Source organism: Acipenser ruthenus, chromosome 6 (assembly GCF_902713425.1).
Source record: "Acipenser ruthenus chromosome 6, fAciRut3.2 maternal haplotype, whole genome shotgun sequence".
Lineage (NCBI taxonomy): Eukaryota > Metazoa > Chordata > Actinopteri > Acipenseriformes > Acipenseridae > Acipenser > Acipenser ruthenus.
In genome coordinates, this window is record NC_081194.1 from 12,326,714 (window position 1) to 12,351,048 (window position 24,335).

Here is a 24,335-nt window from a genome sequence, read left to right on the forward strand (position 1 = left end):
GAAGAATGATATATTCTGTTTTTCCCCAACAATAATTCTGTTTAATTTGATCTTAAATATTTAAAATAAAATGCATGTTCAACTAAAACACAGGCCTCATTATAAATTCTTGAACCACAATGCCATTCAGAATCACAATGAGAAATGTATTGGGTTTGTCTTCTTCACGTACTTGATTATTAATAGCAGCCTTAGACACACACAACACACGTTTGATTTTTTTTCCTTTTATTACAATGAAAAAAAGAACGTACATTGCAAGCCTTGCAAGACAATAGAAAATGTAACCTTTTATTTTTTTTCCCCCCCAATTGCCTTTTCTGTTCTTCTCCCAAGATTTATTACACAGCCTACTGAGTGAAAATAATTCATGAAAGTTTTCTTAATGGCAAGGGTTTCAATTCTTAGCAACCATTGTCGCATTTGATGCCCAAATTGGAAAGCACATTACTAAACACACCTGCTGAATACAAACAGGGCCCTTCGCATGATACCAGGAGAACATTAAAATAATCAAGGCATGAAAGTAACAAATTAGAAAGGAAGATAACAAAACCAATGCCTACTGTACATATCACTAATATCATTAGAGTGTTAAACTGTAGGTTGCAAGTACAGAATGCCTCTGATATCAATCAGTCATACTATTGAAAGAACTCCTCTAAATCCTCAATTCCGTTTGCAGCCTGCCTCTTTGGTGGCACCTTTGGTTTTGGCAGCGTTCTCCTCGGGCACAGTGGCTGATTTTGGGGCTGGGTTGGTCAGAATTTGTTGTGGAGTTTCATTCTGGGTCACTTCTGTTTTGATTTCCCTGCCTCCATTAAGTATTCTCTGGCTTTCGACAAAGTACTGATTTGGATGGTTTAGAGAAAATCCACAATCATCGACCTGTAACCATGGAAATAAAAATAAATCAGATCAAAATCAGGAAAATCTGTAAGTTAATAGTACATATGCTGGTACATTGTCACAGCATATTAATAGTGAATCAGAGACTGAGTTTTGTTCTTTATTTCAACATATACAAGTAGGTCTCCGCTATGGTGATAGCCATTACATTGAAACAAAAACCAAATAACTGCTTCAATTAGTGAAGGTCTGGGTTTTTATAAGCACTGTACAAAAATGTTTAGCACAGTTGGTGTTAATTAATATACCTGTAAGTGGTAAGAGGACAAATGTGACCATATAGTGCTTGACTTTCATAATTTCTGAGAAGGGCTGTGAACCCAGAGTAGGCCTCATATTAAAGTGATCAGGGCTGTTTCAGTTCAGACTATCTATGTAAACAGCAATAGGGTAGTGATTGATCGTTTATCAAGTCAGAAGTCTGTTACATATATAATCACAACCACCACCATCTAAAGATTATTCCATTTAAACATTTTTTTTTTTTTTTTATAAATTTAGTCGGTCGCCAATTTTTTTTAAAATTATTTTCTCCCAATTTGGAATGGCCAATTATTATTTTGAACCTCAGCTCACCGCTACCACCCCTGCGCTGACTAGGGAGGGCGAAGATGAACACACACTGTCCTCCGAAGCGTGTGCCGTTAGCTGACTGCTTTTTTTTCACACTGCGGACTCACCCTGCAGCCACCCAAGAGCTACAGCGTCGGAGGACAACGCAGCTCTCATGCAGCTTACAGGCAAGCCCGCACGTGCCCGGCCAGACTACAGGGGTCCCTGGTGCGCGGTGAGCCAAGGACACATTAAATAAAAGCCTTGAGCGAGCGGTTTCAAAAAGAGGAAGAGAGCGAGGTGCAGCGTTTATGAGCGCTCCACTCTGCCCTTCATGACCTTAACTTCATGCCCTGCCTTAGTATTTTCATCCTTGGAAATGTTTGCGTGCAATAAATGTGTTGTTTTTTTTTTCCTGCCTTTCAGATATTGCTTAAACAGGAAAAACAGTAGGACTGTAAAAGAGTGTCTAATGAAACCTATTCAAACAGATATTTCAAACTAAATGTCAATGGCACTTCACAAGAATATCAAGTACCGAATGTAAGAGTCACAGAGTGCAGAAGTTTGGAGATGTTTATGAAACACACAGCTCTTTATTCTGACACTATTGCTCTGTCAAGAGAAGTACTGTATCAATTTGAAATGGTCATTAGGGCCCTCAAACTCATTCACAAATACAACAAAAAATTACAATAGTGCATATAAACAACATTTTAATCCAGGTCTGGCAATGGAACAAGAAACAAGCAATGTGAATGGTCGAGCAAGGTTCAAGCTGTCCGAATATTGGATGGATACAGACAGTTGGAGCCTTGTCACATATTAGAAATCACTGCGCTCTGCATTTTCTGAATTTATAGTACCGGTAGCCATCTTGTTTACAGGTACAGTAACTATAAAAGTGAGCGACAAACTACCAGCAAAAAAAAAAAAAAAAAAAATCCCAAAAATAGTAAGTAGACATTTTTTTTGGGGGGGAAATCGCTTTCAGGACTGGCTGAAACACAAACAAATTGTCTCAACTGTGGAAAATGCACATCTTAAGAAAACACTAAGGGATTGCTTTGGAAATGTAAAAAATGCCCAAGGAGACGAATATAAAATTTCAAGCTACATTAGTCTCCGAGCTGGAATAAACTGCTGTCTAAATGAAAACAAAACTGGGGAATCTGTCAATATACTCAATCACCCCAACTTCATCACTTTAAGTAATGTCTTTTTAGCGGTTTGTAAACGCTACAGAAAAACACAAAAAGAGACGTCTGCATTATAGAAGTATATTTTGAGGCAATAACACACAACACAAATATAGTTTAGCTGATGGAGTGAAGTGGGCACAAATTTGAAAGTTTCAGGTTGGTTCAAAACCACTTGACCAGTTTGCAGATATTCTCCATATACAGTAGCAATACACTATCAGGCATCAGACAACCACATGGTAGATTGCAGGGGTGGGCAACTTGAGTGACCCTGGAGTGTTCAATAGGGTTAATTAAATGTGCTGTAAGACCTGGTCTGGGGTTTAATTGGCCACATTTAATGATACATCGACAGGGTGAGTTGTTGAGCACTGTTGTGATCCATTTAAGCACCTCTACACACACACAAGGTCAAATGTTGCCATGTGCCAAATCGCAGGGTTCTACTTGGTTACTACTGTTGCTACAAGGCAAATGTAATTGCTCCACTTGTCTACTCTACCAAGATACTTTGTAAGCTTGTCTAGTGGCACTTGTTTCCCTGAATTACTTTGTACAGTATTTGCTCCATATCAAAAGCAAGTTGAAAGCATTGAATCCTTTGTGACAAATGAGTACGTACATACAGTTCACAATAATAAGTTGCTGTATCTGCAAAATAGGCATTTCTGTTCAAAGTTATTTGAAAAACATATTTATGCTTTTGGAATATATATTAAATCTAAAGTGCGGTTTTTGGCTGGTTTAAAAAAATATAATTTGGCTACTTTTTGGCTGATTACTTCTAAAATTTGGTGTGGTGTTGCAAAATAAATAAAGATAATAAAAAAAAAAAACCCTCCTCCATTTAAAATCACACACAGGAAAAACATGGAAACACATTCCACCCCCACCAAATCATAACTTAACATACACTTTTGTTCTCTGAAAATTTACAATGTTACCCCCCAGGGCACAAAGTGCCATATTAAGCCAGTTGCAAGAGCAGTCGTTCATTCCAATCCCCAGGTCTCTGCACTGACCAATATATAAATCAGCTTTAAACCTGTTTATGGTCAGTCATAGGATGCACTTTTGCTGTCATCTTTGTCAGCATTTCTTAAAGTAGTACTGTAGGTTTGTAACAGAAGTCCCTAATGTTCTCTTCATTGCATCACAAGAATGACTGACTGAATCAGACAATTGTGCGTGAGATGTGTGGACTCTTGATTACAAACACTTAAAATACACGCCGGTTACCAGTGACTCCAATTTGAGTGTACCATCAAAACTTGTATGTAGGGAATCGGCCACAGATTTTTTTGTTCCTAGTGCCTTTTCAATGGAAAGCCTAATTTATTTCCCCACAGAAAATAGATAGCTTCATTGGTGCCCAGGCACCGAAATTAGACCAGTCGGGCGGCATACAAGCATTTTCATAACAAAATCTGTAAAGATTCTTAAGTTAATTCTTAAGTCAAGGTTCTGCCTACAGAACAAACTACCAGAACAGCGTTCCAGCTCAATTACACCAGTGGTGTTATTATTTCATGAATTGATGACTTTGATTGCACCAGTATTGAGTTGAGTTATCTGCCTTTACCTGGCTTTAAACATTTAACTTTTCTGGATAATTCAAAATTTGCTGGAACTGAACAGCCTAGCATTCCATTTTAAATAATGTTTGACCTTTCAGCCCAGCTCATCCCACCTTCCTAGCTACATAAAATGTTTAAATGTATTTTCTAATTATTCATAGCTGTCGTTGTTGAAATACCTGTGATATAATCAAAGTTGTCGATAAAACACTTTCATGCCCACTGTAATTACCTTTGCATATAAAGATGACAAGTTTTATTTATGATTGCATTTCCAAAGAAAAAATTGTGTGTGCTGTATTAATTTGAAGAATTGCTGATGGATGTTTAAAAAAAAAAAAAAACAAAAAAAAAAAACACAGGGTGTCTGAAGGTTATTAAGGAACAGTGTCCCTCAGTCTTATTTCATGTTACTTATAAATCATACATGTTTACATTCCATAAGAGGTATTGTTCATTCATTGCAGACAACACTCACTCCTCCCTCAGGAGAGACCTTATCAAGAAGGCTGCAAAAAAGGTATGCTCCTGCTACTACCTGCATCAGTTCATGAATGCCATCTCCAGCATCTGCTGTACAAGGACTCAAAACAAAAATGTGAATCTCGTTTTTGTCCACCCTTTTTAAAGTTAAAAGTTGATTACCAGAGAATGGACTCATATACTTTATTGCTAAAGAGTACAGTAGAAAAACAAAGAGTATCTTTATTGCCAGTGGGAACAAAAACAACCAAAACAGACTCCTCCTTGTTAATTTTTTTATGGGAGGGAATGTATTTTTTCTATACGTATTAAGAAAAACGGCAAGCTTATATAAAAGGGTTAAAAGACTCCAAACAATCACAAATGAAACCTGTGATCCAACTGACATCTTGAGGGAGAAAAGTGCGTCTGCCCAAAACATGGACGGCCTTGTATCTGTCAAGCTATAACAGGGATTGATATTGTTATGAGAGCAGAGGTTAATCAAGGCACTGTTTGAAACTGACCTAGGTTGAATAGTGTCGACTGAACCCCGCCCCCCCTCTTAGTCAAAACTAAAGTTAAACAAGTTATACAGTGCAACTCCTGGTTAATCCATACAGACAGGAAATTATACATTTCATACACTGTACTTTATGTAGGGAAATTTCCTCTCAATATTTCACAAGTTTATTTTTAAGTCAGATACTGAAAAAGGGTGCACGTTATATTTGCGTATGGTTAAATCGGCAGCATACCCTCACACATATAGCATAAGCACTTTTGTTAAAATCAGAACAATTGTAACCTTGGTCGACAAAAAAACGCTGATCCTAAGGTTTGTGCTAAAAGGCATTAGATCAAATAACTTAAATATTCATCGTGCAAATTATTTTTAAGCGCTTTAATAAACCCATAAAAATTAACAAGGTATGACAGCTAATGATGGATGCTATTACAGTGCTGAGCCTTTGGAGTTTTCATGCACGAGTTCCTGGCCCTTTCTAAAGCTGACAAAGGCACCCCAGTTATTGCGTAGCAGAAATGAAACATGTCCTTACACTGTGTGTCAGCTCAAAGTACTTCTGACAGGCCAGCTGATAGTGCATCCCCTTGACTAAATCCAGGACCTGCAAGAAAAAAAGAAAAAGGCACTGAGAAAAATAAAAAAGGTCAATTTACTTGGAAGTCACTGCATCACAGTCATTCTTCTAATCAATCATCAAGTGAAATTAACTACTTCTCATGTTGGCAAGCAATTAAGCACTTAAATCTATTGCAGCACTAAAGACTGAATGACTACTTCACCATACAGCAGGTATGACATGGGCAGCTATAGGTCGGGCCATTTCAATTTCAGAGGGACTGCCCTCTGTATAAAAACTGAGAGGGTAGTTGTCCTTTCAGTCATTCAACTTAGATGACTGTGGTTCATAAATCTGCCAATATAAACGGATATTTCAAACAGACTGAAATGAAATGTTGTCACCAATACCTGGGAAGTAAACTTAACATGATTTAAGTTACTTCCCTCGACTACTCCTTCTTGGAAGGCTGTTATGTGCACATGCAATTTTCTTTTTAATCCAAGATGAGAAACTGAATTTTGCCAAAAATCCCTGTTGTGCTCATTACTGCATATACTGCAGGAAAGGTTATTGACAAGTAAACACAATTTCCATCCCAACAGCATTGTTTCACTTCAAGCCTGTCGACTGCATGCTGTGGCTTCCTGCCAGGTATTATTAAATCCTTTATTACAGATCAAGGCCCAGAGTCACTGGTCGATAAATGTAAAGCATTGTTAACCGTCTATAAGCCTGACCTGCATGCTCTTTTGTTGCGGCACTGTTGGGACGGAGAGACTGAAACGAGAAGCAGTCAAACCAGATAGAAGCTGGTACCTGGGGAATCTGCTTCTGTTCACAGAATTCTCAAAACATTTTCTTCGTTTTTTCCTATCCTAATACTTCTATTTGTCCACAAGGTGAAAGGATATGGCCCGAGTGGAGGTGCTTGATTTTGTTTTATGAGAATGTCCAGAGGGGATGCCTGTGTTTATTGTGCTGGTAATAAATGACTGAACAGCAGATTCTGTCACCTTCCTCCACTGGAAAAAGGCAGAGCCACACAACGTGGCAGCTTTCTGCCCTGAAACCTTTCAAAACAATTTATGTCCATTATAAAAGTTCTGAAATGTGACTCTCTAATAGCTTGTTTACAAGCATATCCTGGAACTTGGTGGGAAAAAAAGTAGTGCAGACTTCAGTAACCTCTTAGTGCTACAGTGGAAACTTCTCCCAAAAGTGCCATTTTTCTTGTATAAAACTTGAATTAGTTTATTCACTTTGTGCTCTCTGGGCCAGCAGAGGTACATCAATAGTACAAACACCAATACAAAAGACAGAAACCTTAGTAGACCATACCCTGTAAATAAAAATCCAATGTAAAATAATTTGTTTGGTTATTCTGCTACAATGTTTAGTTGTTATAATTTTTCTACAAATATATTTTTACTTGGCTTGGAGCTTGTCTGGAGAACCCATTCACATTCAGAAATTGTCAGATCCACTTACTCTACATATAAAATATATGGACAGGGAGAGGCGGCTAGCAGAGTTGAAAGGTCATATTATCACATGATTTCAATGGAACGAGTAAAGCTGTTCATTCTGAAAAATCATCCTTTTGTTCTCACAAGATTACCTTTTTAAGTTCAAAACAACCCGAAGGGGCACATTGCTTTGTCAGATGTCAGGGTCATTTAGGAGAGACATATATATATATATATATATATATATATATATATATATATATATATATATATATATATATATATATATATATATATATATATATATATATATTATATATATATACACACACACACATATACACACATATATATATATGCGCAAAAGTCTGGGATACAGGGACAGTGAACATCATGACTGAAACGTACAGTTAGTTAACGAAAAGTTCCCTTCCTTTTTACTTATTTATTTTTTAATGTTAATCTAGCCTCAATGGAAACAATCAATACGACTGCTAAAACAAAGTTTTGAATTTTGACTTGTGCACAATATATAAGACAGTGATACAGTATTTGACATCTACATCATTTTTCACACCACTGACTTACTCCTTGTTTTCATGATTATAAAAATAAATCTCGACATTACTTCAGCTGCATTATTTTTCTAGTGGCATTATGCCTGCATTCAAAATGTATGTTCTGAATATTAAGTCCTCTGATTACAACTCATTTTTGCTGCATGTATGTGAACTGCATGAGAAATTTTAAACCGTGAACTTTACAGCCCAATTAAAAGAGAACACTGAATTAAATTAGCATCCAGAGGTTCATAATTCTTTGAGAACATTAATGCCAGCTCTTACAGCGTTCTAATTTCATTACTAGAATAATTGAATCCAGATTTGTGTATTAAAAGAGAGTGTCTTTAAAAGTGACAGTCTTGATAAATGGTCCAAAAACAGAGGCTATCTAAGGAATAGGGAGAAACAAGGCAAGAGACATTATAATGAGTATACTTGGATGACTAATTACCTGTTGAGTATAAGGTAATCTGCAATCCAAAACTGAAATATTAAAAGCAGTGTATAAAGAAAATGCAATAGCACTATTAACAACAACAACAACAGTAATAATACCAGTAACAGCAGTTACTGTATAGCTTTGGTACATTGGTCAACATCTCTTAACATTACAGCCTGTGGAATGATCATGCTATTTACCTTTGTGACTATTTCAACTACAGTGTAGCTAGTCACAGCACATTTTGCACTGAAAACAAATTAAAAAATAAAAAAATAAAAAATTTGTTACAGGTTCAAGTCATCCAAGTGGGTGCAAGTATTTTTTGCTTAAGCCCTAAAGATCCTGTGCCTGGCTATTTATCCTTCATGCCTTGTGGTTTGGGAAGATCATAGTATTTTCCTCCTGGTTATATTCCATTAAGATGCAGAACAATCACTACAGCCCCAGCATTAACCCTTTAAGGTGTTAACACAATCATACCGAAGAGGGCTTCTAGGACAGTGATAAAACACACACTCTGTTTTGATGACTTACAGAGCCATCATACTTTGCAGTACGGGCTTGAAACACATGTTATTGGATAGGGGAGGGACTGACTTTTTTGTGTGATGTCACAGAGGGGCATTTAGTGTCTAAAGGGCGGAGGGAGTTTTAGCAGCACAGAGAGAAAAGATATCACAGCCTGCTTCAGAGAAACTTGTAAGAAAGGTAAGAAAGACACAGAAAAATGCTGTAAATCTGATTTGACAGTTATATTAGAACATTTATTCTGTCTCATGTGCTTTAATATATGTTTTTACAACATTTATAAATATCAAGAAATAATGTAATGAATAACTTATTTTATTTATAAATATTTATTCTGAGAAAATAAAAAAATCGAGAGTAGTGTTCATTATTGCTTATAAAGACCCTGAGAATAAATGTGTATCATGTCATTGCAATCAGTCAGGTGCCCAAACATCAATATTTTTCAACAAAACTTTCAGGAAGTATTGTAAGTTCCCTTGGGTCATAGAATAACATGTTTTTATGCATGTATATCTCTAAGCAGCATACATAATAAAAAAAATGCTTAACATTAAAAAAAAAAAAAAAAAAAAAGAATACTGTGTTGGGGGGAGCGAAAAGTTTGTATGGTTTCTGAAGTACTTTATAGTGTTCCCCAGGGTGTTCTGAAAGAAAGGAAATAATTTCCAAGATGCTACTGTAAAAAAAATGATTTTTAGTGAATTTTTATAGGAAGAGAGTCAAATACAGCCCAAAAACGCCTGGTCCTGGGGGAGCATCCCACTGAAAAATGCTTGGTCCTGAAAGTGTTAATGAAAGCATAATGTAGCTAACTCCTGACCCACCTGGGTTATTCCATTGGTGTGGATCTTATATGACTGCAGCTTCTGCTTCAGCAGTTCTGGGTCACTGTGTCGGAATGGGCAGCCTGGAAAGACAGTACGGAGAAAACAGCTGGAGCAAAGCATTTGGAAGACAATATTGCCATATTGTACACTGGTGATAAACTGAAGACAACGCTAATAACACTATATAGTCATTACTTTTTTTTTTTTTTTTTTTTTTTCAAAAAGGGACTCCTACTTCATTGTCATAAAGTTAGAATCGTCTGCAGTTTACGTAACCTTCCTAAATAAGCACTAATTTAAGAATAATTCAATTTAAAATAGTGTCATATTTAAAAGGGGTAATAACCTAACTTTTTTTTTTTTTTTTTTTTTACAAATGACATCTTTATTTCTATACAATATGTATGTCAAATATTAAAAAAGGGATTATTTATCTATTATTAACTGTTGAATAAACCTTTATACGTGACGAAGATTACCTGCAATATAGTTTCTTCGTGGGATGATGAACTCCACACAGAGGGATTTCCTTGTCTCCATGTTGCTTGGTCAGGAGGAAACAAACTGATCTCTTACTCAGAGATCATTGATTTAATCATTTTCAGCACAAGCCCATGTCACTTCCTTTACAAAAGCCCCATGTCAGAACTAGGGGCCTGAAAAATGCATGGTATTTAAGAAATTCATGAATGACAATAAAAAAAAAAACAATGAATTTCACGGAGTGCCATAAAACCGCCATTTTATTTAAAAAAAAAAAAAACAAAAAAAAAAAAACATTTTCTATTTTCATTATATTGATGTAAGCTGCCTAAAATGTGTTATTGATAGTTCATCAAGAACCCAAAAACTCTATTTGTGCTACCTCTAATCCCAAAATATTAAACACAAGACAAACGTTAACTGCAAATCTGAAATGACAAAACCAAAGCTGCATTTCTTTACACACTGTACATTTCTAGTATTATATAAAAATATCATTGTACAGTATGAGGAATTCACCAATCATGAAGCCAGTATTTGTTTGACCCCGTTGCCATAGTAACCAAATGCATGGCATTTACGCCAGACCATGCACTACTACTGCTACTGAATTGCTGCTTCTACTTGATAAACCCAGACAAACAGGTACCATACCCAAATAGGTGAGCATGGTTCCTGTACCAGTAAATAAACATACATTATAGAAGGCAGTCTGGCGACCTAATGGGCTATATATTTGCCCTGTATTCCTGTAAGTCACCTTGTAAAAGGTGTCTAAACTAAATAACATACAATACTGGTACATCACTCTATGCAGATAAGCTGATGCCGTTAAGAGGGATTTCATCCTCTCAATTTCAATAACCAGATCAAAACATACAATGACGTTTTCTTTAACATCTTAAGGGGTGAGTTTTCGATGCTTCGTTCCATTTCTGATGGCAATTAAATCTCAATTCACACAGAGCAACCATCTTGAAGCAGAAACAAAATGACAGACTTGCTGTTGATTTAAACACTTCCGCCTCTGTGGGTCTAGTACTATGCCATGGTTTCATTTTGTAATCTGGTTATTTATTTTACAGCTGAGATGTTTGGTTGAAATAAAAGTGCATTTTATATTCGCTAAAAAAATAAAAAAAGATATATTATATAATCCACATTCACAGCAGACGCACAAAATCAAACTGCTGTAATTTGCCCCTCTCAAAAGGATTCCCTCTTGGCACTGGTCTGAAGGATCCCCTGTTCCATATGAAGAAGGCGAGACAGGCGATCTATCCTGCTCAGCAGCTGTAAGAGGCACATTCTCCAGTAGGGGATTCTTAACAAGCAGCTGCCTTTCAGGCATCAGTGATTCTAGTACCCTTTGGAAAGGTAAGCCCACTTCCAGCTGGGCCAGGGATGCTGATCTTTCTATGGACAAAATAGGCAAGTTTTATTTCCTGATATTCCTACCTCTACCCCACTTTCTGGCAAGCGGACAAAATATACATTCACTCCCTACGGTCCAGGAACTTAAATTGATCCGGCTACCCTACAGGATAAATAGCCAACAACACTGAGAACAGCTTACACCAGCGACTGATATATCTGCACACTGAGAACTGGTTACGCTAGAGAGTATTACAAAGATTAAATCCATGCTCTCATTCTTTCAGAAGGGGTCCACTACCCCCCCCCCCCCACCTCCTTTTTTTCCTTTTAACTATCTTCCCAGTTTCCCTCAGTATCAAGCCTTCTTTGGGAGTTACAACAGGAACCACAAGGTGACAACTAACACCTTCACTAAAATCATCCTAACTTTCAATCTGCTGTGCACTGAAACCCCTTTGCCCAGTTAAAACAAGGGCATACTTCAAATCAGTAAGACAAAGGACACAACAATCCATCAACCTACTTGCCGGACTTACTAATAGCATCCTGGATATACTCGGCACAGAGGGTACCCCACGAGTAACAGACCTGCCAGCAGTGCTACATGTTTATAAGAGGAGCCCTTTTTTCACACAATAGAACACCAGCTGCCATTGTAATTCCTCGACTTTTCAGCAGGGAGCAGCCATGCACACAATCCAATCCATTTCTTTGTCGACTGGCATATGTAGGCATACTAGTCCCTGACAACAGGCCAACAATATTTGGATAGTAAATTGAGAGGGAGCCAGTATAGCTCCTCACTGGGCCTAAAGATTTTGGATTTCTGAGATCCTGGAAACATCGTAAGCAGTGCTCTGCACCTACAGTGGAGCAGCGATTTGCTGTCCAGAACAGGACAATGTTTTCCACAATCCTTTGCAGTTGATTTTAGCTGCCTGAAGACTGAAGGGCAACTACTGAAGAGCTAGGGCTATCTGAACAAGTACAAAAAGGAGGGGACGGACGGACAACCTTCAGGTTTCAGGTCCATACAGATGAATGGAAAGAAGTTATCCTTGGTGTGATCCAAGATCGGTGAAGAGTCTTTCTATCTACATTTATTATGATGTTTCAAAGGGGCTCTACCTACCCTCCATCAATGTTCACATTGCTACAACCTCCAACATGCTAAATGGCCAGGAAGGTCACTCTTTAGGTACCCACCCTAGGGTGGCTAGAGTGTTTGGTGGGGCTACCACCTAAGAACCACCTCTCCCCCCACCCTCCCCCAAAGGAAACGCATCATCCCTCAGGGAAGCCTTATCCTGTATTCAACAATTTAGGTTACCACAGTTCTGACCCTGGCTACAGGTAAGAAAAATGTCTACTGCATTTGTTTTGTCATATACTTGTACTTGCTAGAACCAAAGTCATTGTATTTTTATCTTGCTCTTAATTGTATTATTGCTTGTACAGTGATTCTTGAAATGTATTTTTGTTTACGACTAAGTCACCCTGGATAAGAAATAAATAATAAGAAATGCTAATAAATAATAATAATAATAATAATAATAATAATAATAATAATAATAATAATAGTAGTGACTGATCTCAGTAGAGAGATCACAAAACCAGGGCAAAACCGACTTCAAAGGGACAGGATTTAAACTGGATCTCATCCTGCATCAAGTTCTGTTTCTGCCTTGGAAGGAAACCATCTTCACGGGGTAAAGTATGGTTAATATAGAGGCAAAGCTAAAATCTGCCCAATACAGGACATCTGCCATGCTGCTACCTGGGCCTCCTCCAAGACCTTTATTAGCATTACAATTTGAATGTGTCTTGTTTTCAGCTAACTTTTACTTATTTTGTGTCTTCCTCTACTAATTCTACCAACCACCCTCTTGTCTTAAATGCTTTGTTATGGTTCACTCTGTGTGGAGTTCATCCGACAAGTTAAGACAAACATTACCTGTCGCATGGTTTCTTTGTAGGATGATGAACTCCACAACCCTATATCCCACGATCCTTTCCCCTCTTATCTTTACTGTTTTTATTTTTTGAAATCTTGACAATGATTGGTTATGACGTGAGCTTTTATGGAGGAAGTGACATGGGCTTGCGCCAAAAACGATTACATCAATGACCTCTGGGTAAGAGATCAGTTTGTTTCCTCCTGACCAAGCAACATGGAGACAAGGAGTTCACTCTGTGTGGAGTTCATCAGACGAGGTAAGAAATAACATTTTAGCATTCTAGAAGCTTCAATATCTACCTAGTTGGTTTTGTTTAAATCATCTAAAAAGGTCAGGCTTGTTTTGGAAGACAAGGTATAGCAGATAAACAGTAAAGTGTTTGGGAACCACTGCTGCATCACCCATATTCTCTCTAAAATGAGGCATAGGTCACATAGCAATCTGTTCCAGTAAACCTCCAGTCTGCTAACCCTATCTCCTCAAAAAGGCAGACTAAAGACATTTTGAAAAATGGAACCGCTGGGATTTTAAAATGTCCACACACAGACACTTCTGCACAAGCTACAATCTTCACTGTAGACATCATGAAATCTCAGCTCAATCCGTACCATTTTCCAAAAGTCATTTTTTTTTTAGCCAGGATTCAAGTGCAATGCTACAAAGACAAGCACCACTTCATTATTTTCTTTGAAGGGCAAAAAAGACAACTTTCAATCGATTAACATGTTTGTTTGTTTTTTTCCTCCACACGAAGCAGAGGCCAAAAAACAGGCGTTTTGTACCCTTTTGAGTTTCTTAGTATAACACTCACCATGATGGTCCCCCTGACTCGGAGGATTAGACAGAATAATCTTCATGCAACTGTAGGGAGTGTAGTCAGTGCGCTTGCCTTCCTTGCCGAAGCTGTGGCGGATGCTGTAGGCATACGTTTTGTCAAACTGAATGGCAGAGAGGGAGACAGAAAAATGGAGATTGTTCCAGTAAGTGTCGTACACCATGTCTCCTATGTCAGGTATTTCTGGGATGAAATATTTAGCTATTAGGGGAGTACCTGCCTCAGGAGTGTCGCTAAATCGAGACAGATGTGACTAGATTATGGACACTGCAGCGCTGCTGCAGTGTGATTGAACACATAGTAATCTTATTACTAACAGTCTCACTTCTGTCTATCAAGACACAAAATCTCATTGCAAAATATAAAAATATACACATTAGGGATGTGCATTTTGGTACACTTTTATGAACGTTTAAATGCTATGCTGGTGTCAGCGTTTAAACCATATCTACATACACACACACACACACACTCTTTATATTACATTCTGATGTATACGGACAGACCTGGTTAGTATTTTATAATCAAAGAAACCCTAAATAAGCAAATAACGTTTTAACATTGCAAAGACTTAACTACAAAGTAAAAATAAAACATTAAAACATGTACTCAAAGTATATATTGAAATGTTAATATTTAAATGTCCTCTTCAATCAACCAATGCTTGTAATTAAAGTTGTCAGTGGAGATAGAACTATATACATATTCAACACATTTTCGGATAGTATAATGTTTTTAGAATAGTTTATTTCTTAAAAGTTCATTAAAAAAAAAGTTTTTATAAGGAACATATACTTTCACTTCTGGAATAAACCAGGGATAAAATAGCAGAAGATTTTGGAATTGGAAAGAGCACTGTGACATACGAGTGCACATAAACGAGTGTATATAAACCTCCCAAACACTGCCACAAGTCCTATTTTTAAATGCCAATCTAACATTTAGTGCAGTAGTTACAATCTACAAACAAAAATTGCACTAAACATAAAACAGCCGTTCGCTCCAAAATCATACAAAACAATTTCAAGTGAAAAAAGCCACCCGCCTATGGGAAGATTGGGGAATCGGCAACTTTTTCTCCCTTTGAAAGTTCTGTATGAACAGCTGCAACACACAGCCTCGCTGTTACTGTTTTACGCGTCAGTACAGTATGGTCCAACAAATTTCACCACATCTCGAAATCCATCACCTTCTACAAATCTAAATATAATAGAAATATATTGTGTGCCGAATGTAATCTAGGTGAATTGTACAATCCAATAAATTGTATTTTTGCGAGATTTCTATAATATTTTGAGAAGTACGATTAATACGACAGGTTTCATTACCTTTTGCGAGATGTAGTGACTTTGGAGCTCTGTAAAACATAAAACTACTCAAACACACTTAAATATTTTAAGACAGACGTGTAGTGGACAAAATGTTGTATTAAATATTTGTTTTGCAATTTATGAATAATGGGATAATCTTAAGTCGATTCGCACACACTGTCCTTCTCATAGGGGATAACATGATCACAGTGTTTGGGCCCACTCTACAGCAAATATTGTTATGGATATTTGCTTTTTACTACCATCAGTAATTTCTGAATGTTTTAATTTCAAATGGTGAAGCATTGATGGTGAAGTTTCACTAGGAACAGTCTCAAACTTGATAACTATATGGGCTACTGTGGTAAACCGACTGCAACACTGCAGATTTCCCCCCTCAACTTCGTTGATGGACTTAGGGGCAGTAGGAAGCACCAGCGCCATCTAGTGCACAGTATTGGCAGAAAAACACAAGGCAAATTAATCCAATTGGCAGATCTAGCCTATGTTACATATATCTACTAATATTACTGATGAAGCGAAAATACAATAAATAGATCAAAATGAGTCAACGTCAGAAAGAGCCCTGTGCACTAAAAATTAATATAAAACCAGCATTTTACTCTGCAATCACATTATTATTATTATTTATTTCTAAGCAGATGCCCTTACCCAAGGCGACTTTCAGTTGTATACAAAAATACAGTACAATTAAGAGCAAGACACCAAATACAGTGACTTCAGTCCTAATAGAGCAAATACAAAACACAGTATGATTTGATATTGGGCAGTTTGAGAGCAGATAAGTGTTGATAGAGACATAAGTGTTAGGTATGAGTGCAAGTGAAATACAAAGTACTACAGATTGGGTTAAGTGCAGGATTAAATACAGTAAAATAATGGAGCAGATAAGTGCAAGTTAAAGTGCATTAAAGTGCATTGTCTGAATAGATGTGTCTTGAGGAGGTGCCGGAAGGCTATTAACATTGAAGCTTAATAAAAGTAAAGTTTATTACCATTCAAGCTTAACTTTCAAGGTATACTGTCAATCCATCAAAAAATATAGCACTACACAAAAAAAAAAAAACACATTAAAATGTATACAGTACATTAGCTGGGTGTCATTGCACCGCATTTCGGTTGTGGACTCAACTCTACCAATCAAATACTCCCTAGTTACAGTTCAGAGGGGAAAGAGACTTCCATACATGGGGAAAATCAGCATTGCATTTTATGGAAGAGGGTAGAAATTGTGTTTAGCAAGCTGTGAAAAAGCCAAAGACGTCATCATCTCCTGCGCCTAATGGAGTTCCATACAGAGTATACAAGAGCGCCTCTGGTGGTTTATGAATCCTGTGGAAATTGATGAAAGTAGCATGGGAAAAACAGGTTGTACCAAGAGCATGGTGCCGAGCAGATGGGTTCTTTATATCCAAAGAAAAAGATTCTAAGAGTATCGGTCAGTTTCGCCCTATTTCCCTGATAAATGTGGAAGGCAAGATTTTCTTCAGCATTGTTGTGCAGAGATTGTCAGCTCACCTATTGAAGAACTGCTTCATTGACACTTCAGTACAGAAAGCTGGTATTCCAGGTTTCCCAGGATGCTTAGAGCACATCAGTGTAATCTGGCAGCAAATTCAAAACAGCTAATAAGGAGATGAATGTGACATTCTGGATTAAGCTAATGCACACGGGTTCAGTATCACATGAACTTCTTTGGGCAGCATTTGATTTTTTCAGTGTACTGAGGACAATAACATAACTTAGCAAAAGCATACTTCAGAGATTTGCAATTTTGTTTTCTAACTTCAGAATTCAGCGCTACATGGCAATGCCTAGAAGTTGGAATAACGCCAGGCTGCACCATTTCTCCACTGGCTTTTACCATGGCAATGGAAGTAGTTATTAGGGTGTCAAAATGGGTAATGGGAGAAGAACGCTTGGCTTCTGAAATGCGACTGCCACCAATTACAGCATACATGGATGACATGACAATCATTACTACAACAGTAGCCTGCACCAATCGGTTATTGGGCAAACTAAACAATAACACTGAATGGGAACAAATGCAATTCAAGCCCACCAAGAAAGGAGCATCTCTATAATTAAAAGGTAAAATAGTGGATGAGGTTCTACATTAATGGTGAGGCAATACCAACAGTGTCTGAGAAGCCTGTGAAGAGTCTTGGGAGGTGGTATGATGGAGACCTAAAGGACACAGTTTGTGTGGGAGAAGTGAGACAACAAGCAGTGCAAGGGTTGAAGAGCATAGCTAGCAGCGCTTTACCAGGCAAACTTAAACTCTGGTGCTTTCAGTTTGGTCTACTGCCAAGACTTCTGTGGCCACTCGCTGTGTATGAGGTTTCCTTGACAACAGTAGAGAAGCTGGAAGTGTTAATCAGTTCATACATCAGGAAATGGTTAGGAGTTCCACGCTGTCTCAGCAGAGTGGGACTTTATGGTAAAGGGATACTGCAGCTGCCAGCCTCGACTCTAACCGAGGAGTTTAAGTGCGCCAAGGTTCGACTGGAAATGGCATTGATAGAGTCACACGACGACCGTGTGAGGGAGGTAACACCTGTGTTGAAAACTGGAAGAAAGTGGGCAGCAAAGGAAGCCGTGGAAGATGCAAAGGTTGCAGGGGAGCCAGCATTATACTTCAGCCTTCAACACCAGGCAGAAGGATATCTACATCATCAGATGAAAGGAAACTCAGATGGATCACATTAGTCTACAGTAAAATAAGCTGCGTCTTAGTTGGTGCTTATCTTGGAGAGAGTGGAGTCCAATATCAGCATGAAGTTTTAACACCTACTCTCATGTAATGGAAATCATCATCATAATCCAATAAAAGCACAATAAAATCTGATCTTGACAAGGTGACCGCCAGTTAAGTTTTAATAAAACATAAAAATACATGGCACTCAAATATTAATTATATGAAGGCTCATAGGATTTAGAGAGAATTTTTCAATTCACATCCTACTGTATTTGGGCTGGTATATATTGCAGGCAATATCCTCAAAAATCAACAGCATGGTTTCTGACCAGATGTTCAATACTTTATATATAATTTTTTGTACATTTTATATTACTGATAAATTCCCAATATATAGTGTAAAAAAATATAAAATATTATATTAGGGCTGTCACTCGATTAAGAATTTTGATCGGTTAATTTATGGTTATTAGTTAAAATCAATAGAATCAGTTCTTGCTTGCCAAGGTAAACACTCAATCAAGCGATGATTTTTTCTTGCTTGCTCATTGTGATGTATTGTATCCCTACGCTTCTGCTCATCCAGTTGAACATCAATCCGAGTTTGTCAAAGTTCTGAGTGTTACAGTGGCTCGCAAGTGACCTCTGGAACGCTCATGTTTTTCTGCTGGCTTCGACAGACATCCTAGATTGCTGTAGCCAGTGCTGTTCCATATCGCCTTTTCTGTACTCAACAAAATATATATTTTTTTTAAATGACAGCTACCGGTAACCCACGGATACCTTTCATAATTTGAATTTTGGAAGTATCCCTTCCCTTCCTGTGTCAGTTCGGTCATAACCAAATCGACTACAATGTCTCCTTTGTCTGATGACTTTTTTTATTAGTAAAAAGCAATTCAAAATATTACTTCAAAAGTTCAATACAAGTCTCAATAATGGTCTCTATAATAAGCAATATTGTACGAAATTCAGCTATTCTTACACTCTTACCCTAGCATATTTATGTCCTGCCTCTGCTCACTAATGATTGGACAGCTGCAAAACCTGGGCAGATCTTTGACTTTCCCATTGGTTAAACCTACTGAAAGACCTACAACTGTTTATGTCCCGCCTCCACTCACTTATTACTATTTTTTTCTTAGCAGACTTATGATTGGACTGCCGTGGAGAAAACATACGTTCTATTGGTTGATTTTATTTTACATAAAAAAAAAAAAAAATTCTACACAATTAAATTGCAAAAAAAAAATAATAATAATCTGCAATCAATTCTTTAGTTGATTAAAATCTGTCCGATTAACGTGTTAATCAGAGCAGCCCGAATTCTATTCCGTAGAGACATTCATGGTCACACTCCTGTCATCTTGCTTCAGAAGGATTAATTATTTAATTCCTGATATTTATTTTCTTCAAAAAAAATCTATTTATTAATTTATTATTATTATTTATTTATTAGCAGACACCCTTATCCAGGGCGACTTACAATTGTTACAAGATATCACATTATTTTTAAATACATTTATCCATTTATACACTCAGGTTTTTGCTGGAGCAATCTAGGTAAAGTACCTTGCTCAAGGGTACAGCAGCAGTGTCCCCATCTGGGATTGAACCCATGACCCTCCGGTCAAGAGTCTAGAGCCCTAACCACTACTCCACACTGCTGCCCTATCATATAATTTAAAAACACGATTATAAAAACAAACAAACAAATGTGTTTCGACACTACCGTGTCTTCATCAGGTTCACATTAATTATGAATTGAAAGTTGGCTTTACATTTATGCTAACAGTTCGTTAGATATCTTATGTCTGTGTCAATTAAATAATTCATTTAATCAATAAACATAATCATTGCATCTAAAACAATTTTAAATCTAAACCATCAAATCAACAATTTCAATGTTTCATTCACGTGAAACTGTGTTGAGTTATTCACTAGTCTTTTTAATAGGTTTTTATTCCTTTGGTAACATGTACATAAATATTGTATCTGGCAGATTTCTACCAGGTGAAAAGCTGAAGTCAAATACATAAATAAATACATAAATAAATACCGGTACCTCCCATGTAACACCATGTGAAGGGAGTGCAGATTAAAATGCCACGGCTAAATGATGAACCTTATTAATTTCCATGAGTCCTATCAGATGGCTAATAGTGCCTCAAACTAAACGGGTATCCAGGAGTGAGTCTACACTCAGTGTTATCATTTAATATTTCAGAGTTCCTTGCTCTGAAAACTATACCCCTACAAAACCCAAAACATAAATGGATTACCAGCAGACTGAGACTGGGAATGGGGCGTAATTACAGAGCTGGAAACATTTCATAAAGCCCCTGTGACACAGAATAAAAGCATTCAACTTGGCTCTTAAAAATTCAAATTCGAAAATGAAAGGCTGTTCTAATAGTTTGTTCGGTGGGCCAATGACTAGAATAATCACTATATTTATGGCAATGGCTTTTTACATGGAAAAGAGCTTTTAAAGAACAAATGCACTCAGGATACAATAAAACAGCATAATTTAGGAGTTGTAAAGGGCTAATACAACTGCTATCATTTGGCAGAGCGTTTTCAGTCATAAAAACATTATATATTTTTTAAAAGACAAGAACATTTATTGCTGCCTATACCAATCTTGGTAATAAGTAAACCTAGGATCCTAGTTGTTGTACAATATTCAGTGACAAGCAGAACAGGAAGTACCATAACTTGACAAAGAATATGCAGAGGTAATAGAAGAAAAATCATGGAAATTTTATTTCCAGGAAAATAAATAAGATATTTTAGCGAGCCTGGAGCTACAACCTGTGATGCAGAACAGCGTGTGTGCAGGACTATAGATCTTGCTGAATGTTAGACCATTAGCATTTTTTTGGCTATTATTACAGCTCTGCCTTGTTAATTGCTTATATCCAGAAATAACTGGGCGTTTAAAATAGAAGTGTTTGGAAAAACATCATTTGATGGTGGACAAAAGCAAAGTGCTGAAACAAAAAAAAACAAAAAAAAAACACTGTGAAAGTTAATTCATTTTTGGAGTTGCCAAAGCCCTTAAGAGTACACTATGATCAAGCAGTGTTTACACATACTGACTGTACCGTACACAACAAGTGGAAGCAGTAATCCAGATTAAAAATGTAACTGGTATGTAATGCCACTTTCTTGGTAAAATGTACTAGGGATGCAAATATAATTTAATAAAAAATCCAGTTAAACTATTTGATTTCTATCGGTTAACCGTAGTTAAGCCTAGGACACAGGAGCGGCGCGGCACCACTTCCGGGGAGCAAAGCAGGACGGCGCGCAGCAATACCTCTTTGATTGGTGGACACACATCAACGGTTGTGAAACTGCAATAAAAAAAAAAAAGACAGCCAGCCCACCACCTCACAGCACTGTACAACAACCCCAAAAATGTATATCATTCTTGAACTTTTACTGCTTGAACCCAGAGTGACCATGTCCATCCCCAGAAATTTTTATCAGGATTTAATGTTTAAACTCCCATATCAGAACACCACCCAGAAATATTTGCCTTTTATTTACATAAGGATATGTATGTAAAATATGATATTTATTTTGGGATACAACGTGAAAGCCTTTTTCTACAAAGAAACAGTTATTATATATCTAGGGCTTCTGTTTTTCGGGTTTTATTAATTGTATTTTTCGGTGCTTATTTTTAGCTATGTGAGTTTTATGTAAATCGTTTTTTTTTTCGGGGCTTTTGTTTTTGATATACTGTATGAAATTAGTGTTTTTGGTTACTTTCCAAAATGCTTGAGCGTTTTTTTTGTGTCAAAATATGTTTTGTAGTAACTCGACAGTACTTGCACACTTAAGTTGTACCTTCTTCTTTGCTGTCTTCCACAACGAAATCCCTATGGTCACGGGCACATTCTTCTGGGAGTTTTGTGTGTAGGCATTTTTGTACATTTCGCTACAATTCTGTTTAAAATCCTCACTATTTTAAGTGTAATACAGCTTTAAATCCCAGTAACAAGCCTCCATCCCGATTATAATCTAATTTTAAACCTCACAAGCGGAGTCTCCAATAGAAAAGTAGGAATGTGCTGTCACTCAGTAGTTGGCGTGGTTTTAAAGTATTCAGAACTAATCAATGATAGATACAAGTCAGGAAGGTGGGACATTGCCCAGCAACTCTGGGAAATGTATTTATTATTTTTGTAGTAGGTTTTATTTTTTTAATTGAAAAAGGGTAAAAGTCAAAGTGAATAGATTAACCATTTCCACAGTTTTTACGGTGTTCTCCGGTGTTTATTGGCTATCCACCAATTTATTTATTTTTGTATCGGGGGTGTTTATCAGGTTTTTTCAGTTAAAACCGAAAATCAGAAGCCCTATATATATCCAGCACCGTACTTAACAAGACTAGACTGTGTTACTGAATCTGTAGTTATACATTGTATAGGAGCTACTATTAAGGAAAATAGGACCACATTCTTCGCAATTGTATACACACTAATCAGTTGGCTGGCAACTGATTAACTACTTGACATGTATATCTGACAAATTATGTAGGGTGTCAAGTAACTGGATTAATGCGGGGTGTAAGCGGTTATTATTTGTTTTGGATCATTCAATAGACCCATAACCAACGTCCTTGAAATTCTTATTTTTATAATCAAATAGCTCAGGATGCTGAGAAACGTCAGCTATCAGTAGCTCCTCCATGTTGATGGATATTCGAGTTCATCAAGACATGACGTATCCCACACCCTGGACCTGACTGGCTACACCCAGATTTGCCGCTGTGGGAAAAGGTTTCAGCAGCAAAATATCGCTCGCCGAGCAGTACTTTGCCATTCTAAAATTCTGCCGCTGCAAAACTTTTCCGCAACGTAATTTTTACGTCAATGTGTGTTCACTCTAATTTAAATAAAAGGTGAGCGATATGTGCAGCATTTTGCCGCTGCCTGCTAGCGGGGCCGCGCCGCTCCTGTTTGTCTTCGTCTTTAAGCAGCGGCAAACCTGGGTCTAGCCAATCAGGTCCATGGTGTGGGATATGTCATGTATACAATTGCGAAGAATGTGATCCCCTTTTTCCTTAATAGCAGCTCCTGTACAACGTGTAACTACAGATACAGTACCACAGTCCAGTCTTGTTAATTGTGGTGCTGGATATATAATAGCCGTTTCTTTGTAGAAAAAGGCTTTGACATTGTAGCCCAAAATAAATATCATATTTTACATACATATCCTTAGGTAAATAAAAAGGCAAATATTTCTGAGTGGTGTTCTGACATGGGAATTTAAATGTTAGATCCTAATAAATTTCCGGGGGTGGACATGGTCGTTCACTCTGGGTTCAAGCAGTAAAAGGTTCGATAATTCTATACTTTTTTGGGGTTGTTGCACAGTGCTGCGAGGTGGTGGGCGTTTTTTTTTTTTTTTTTTTTTTTTTTTTTTTTTTAATCGCTGCTTCACAACCGTTGATGTGTGTCCAACAAGCAAAGCGGTATTGTCAAGCACCGCCCCGCTTCGCTCCCCGCAAGCAGTGCCACGCCGCGCATGTGCATCCTCGGCTTTACACTGTCACGCTAAATACCCTTTAAATAAACACCCTTTCCACATATATTTAGTCTTTGTCATGCATTGACATTTGTTTACCAAACAAAGAGTCAGCTTAGAGCACAAATCCTCTTTAATTGCATCACGATTGTATCACATTGCCGATGTGTGTACTGATACACCTTTCTAAGTTTCTAGTATCTCCTTCAGTTAATCTCGATCCAATATGAATCCATTTTAAAAGCAAGCACGTAAAGTTTTTTTTTCGTTGCTTGAAATGACCAGATAAATTGCAACTTTAACTGTGCCCAGAAGTACTGAACTAAAACATATTTTTCTAGTTTGATGAGTTTTCGCCTAACCCGACGTTATGTGTTGCGAAATAAAAAGTTACAGGCAGAGGACTTGCAGAGTTCAGAGGCAGTGCGTAAAGAGCACACGTTTTGTTGGATATTTACTTTTAAAACAAAAAACGTCAGACACATTTTATCAA

The 24,335-nt window shown here is 37.3% G+C and overlaps 1 protein-coding gene across 1 annotated transcript in view; it reads right to left on the reverse strand.

Annotated features, from left to right (window-relative positions):
• Positions 1–211: 211 nt before the first annotated feature.
• Positions 212–24,335, reverse strand: part of prim2 (DNA primase subunit 2) — a 131,219-nt gene continuing 107,095 nt past the window's right edge. Inside the window, exons 11-14 of the mRNA XM_034017677.3 lie at positions 14,249–14,375; positions 9,617–9,699; positions 5,764–5,832; positions 212–888 (exon numbers count right to left, since the gene is read on the reverse strand). Coding sequence (XP_033873568.1) covers positions 670–888; positions 5,764–5,832; positions 9,617–9,699; positions 14,249–14,375 — 498 coding nt within the window. The 3' untranslated portion in view covers positions 212–669. The remainder of the gene's footprint in view (positions 889–5,763; positions 5,833–9,616; positions 9,700–14,248; positions 14,376–24,335) is intronic.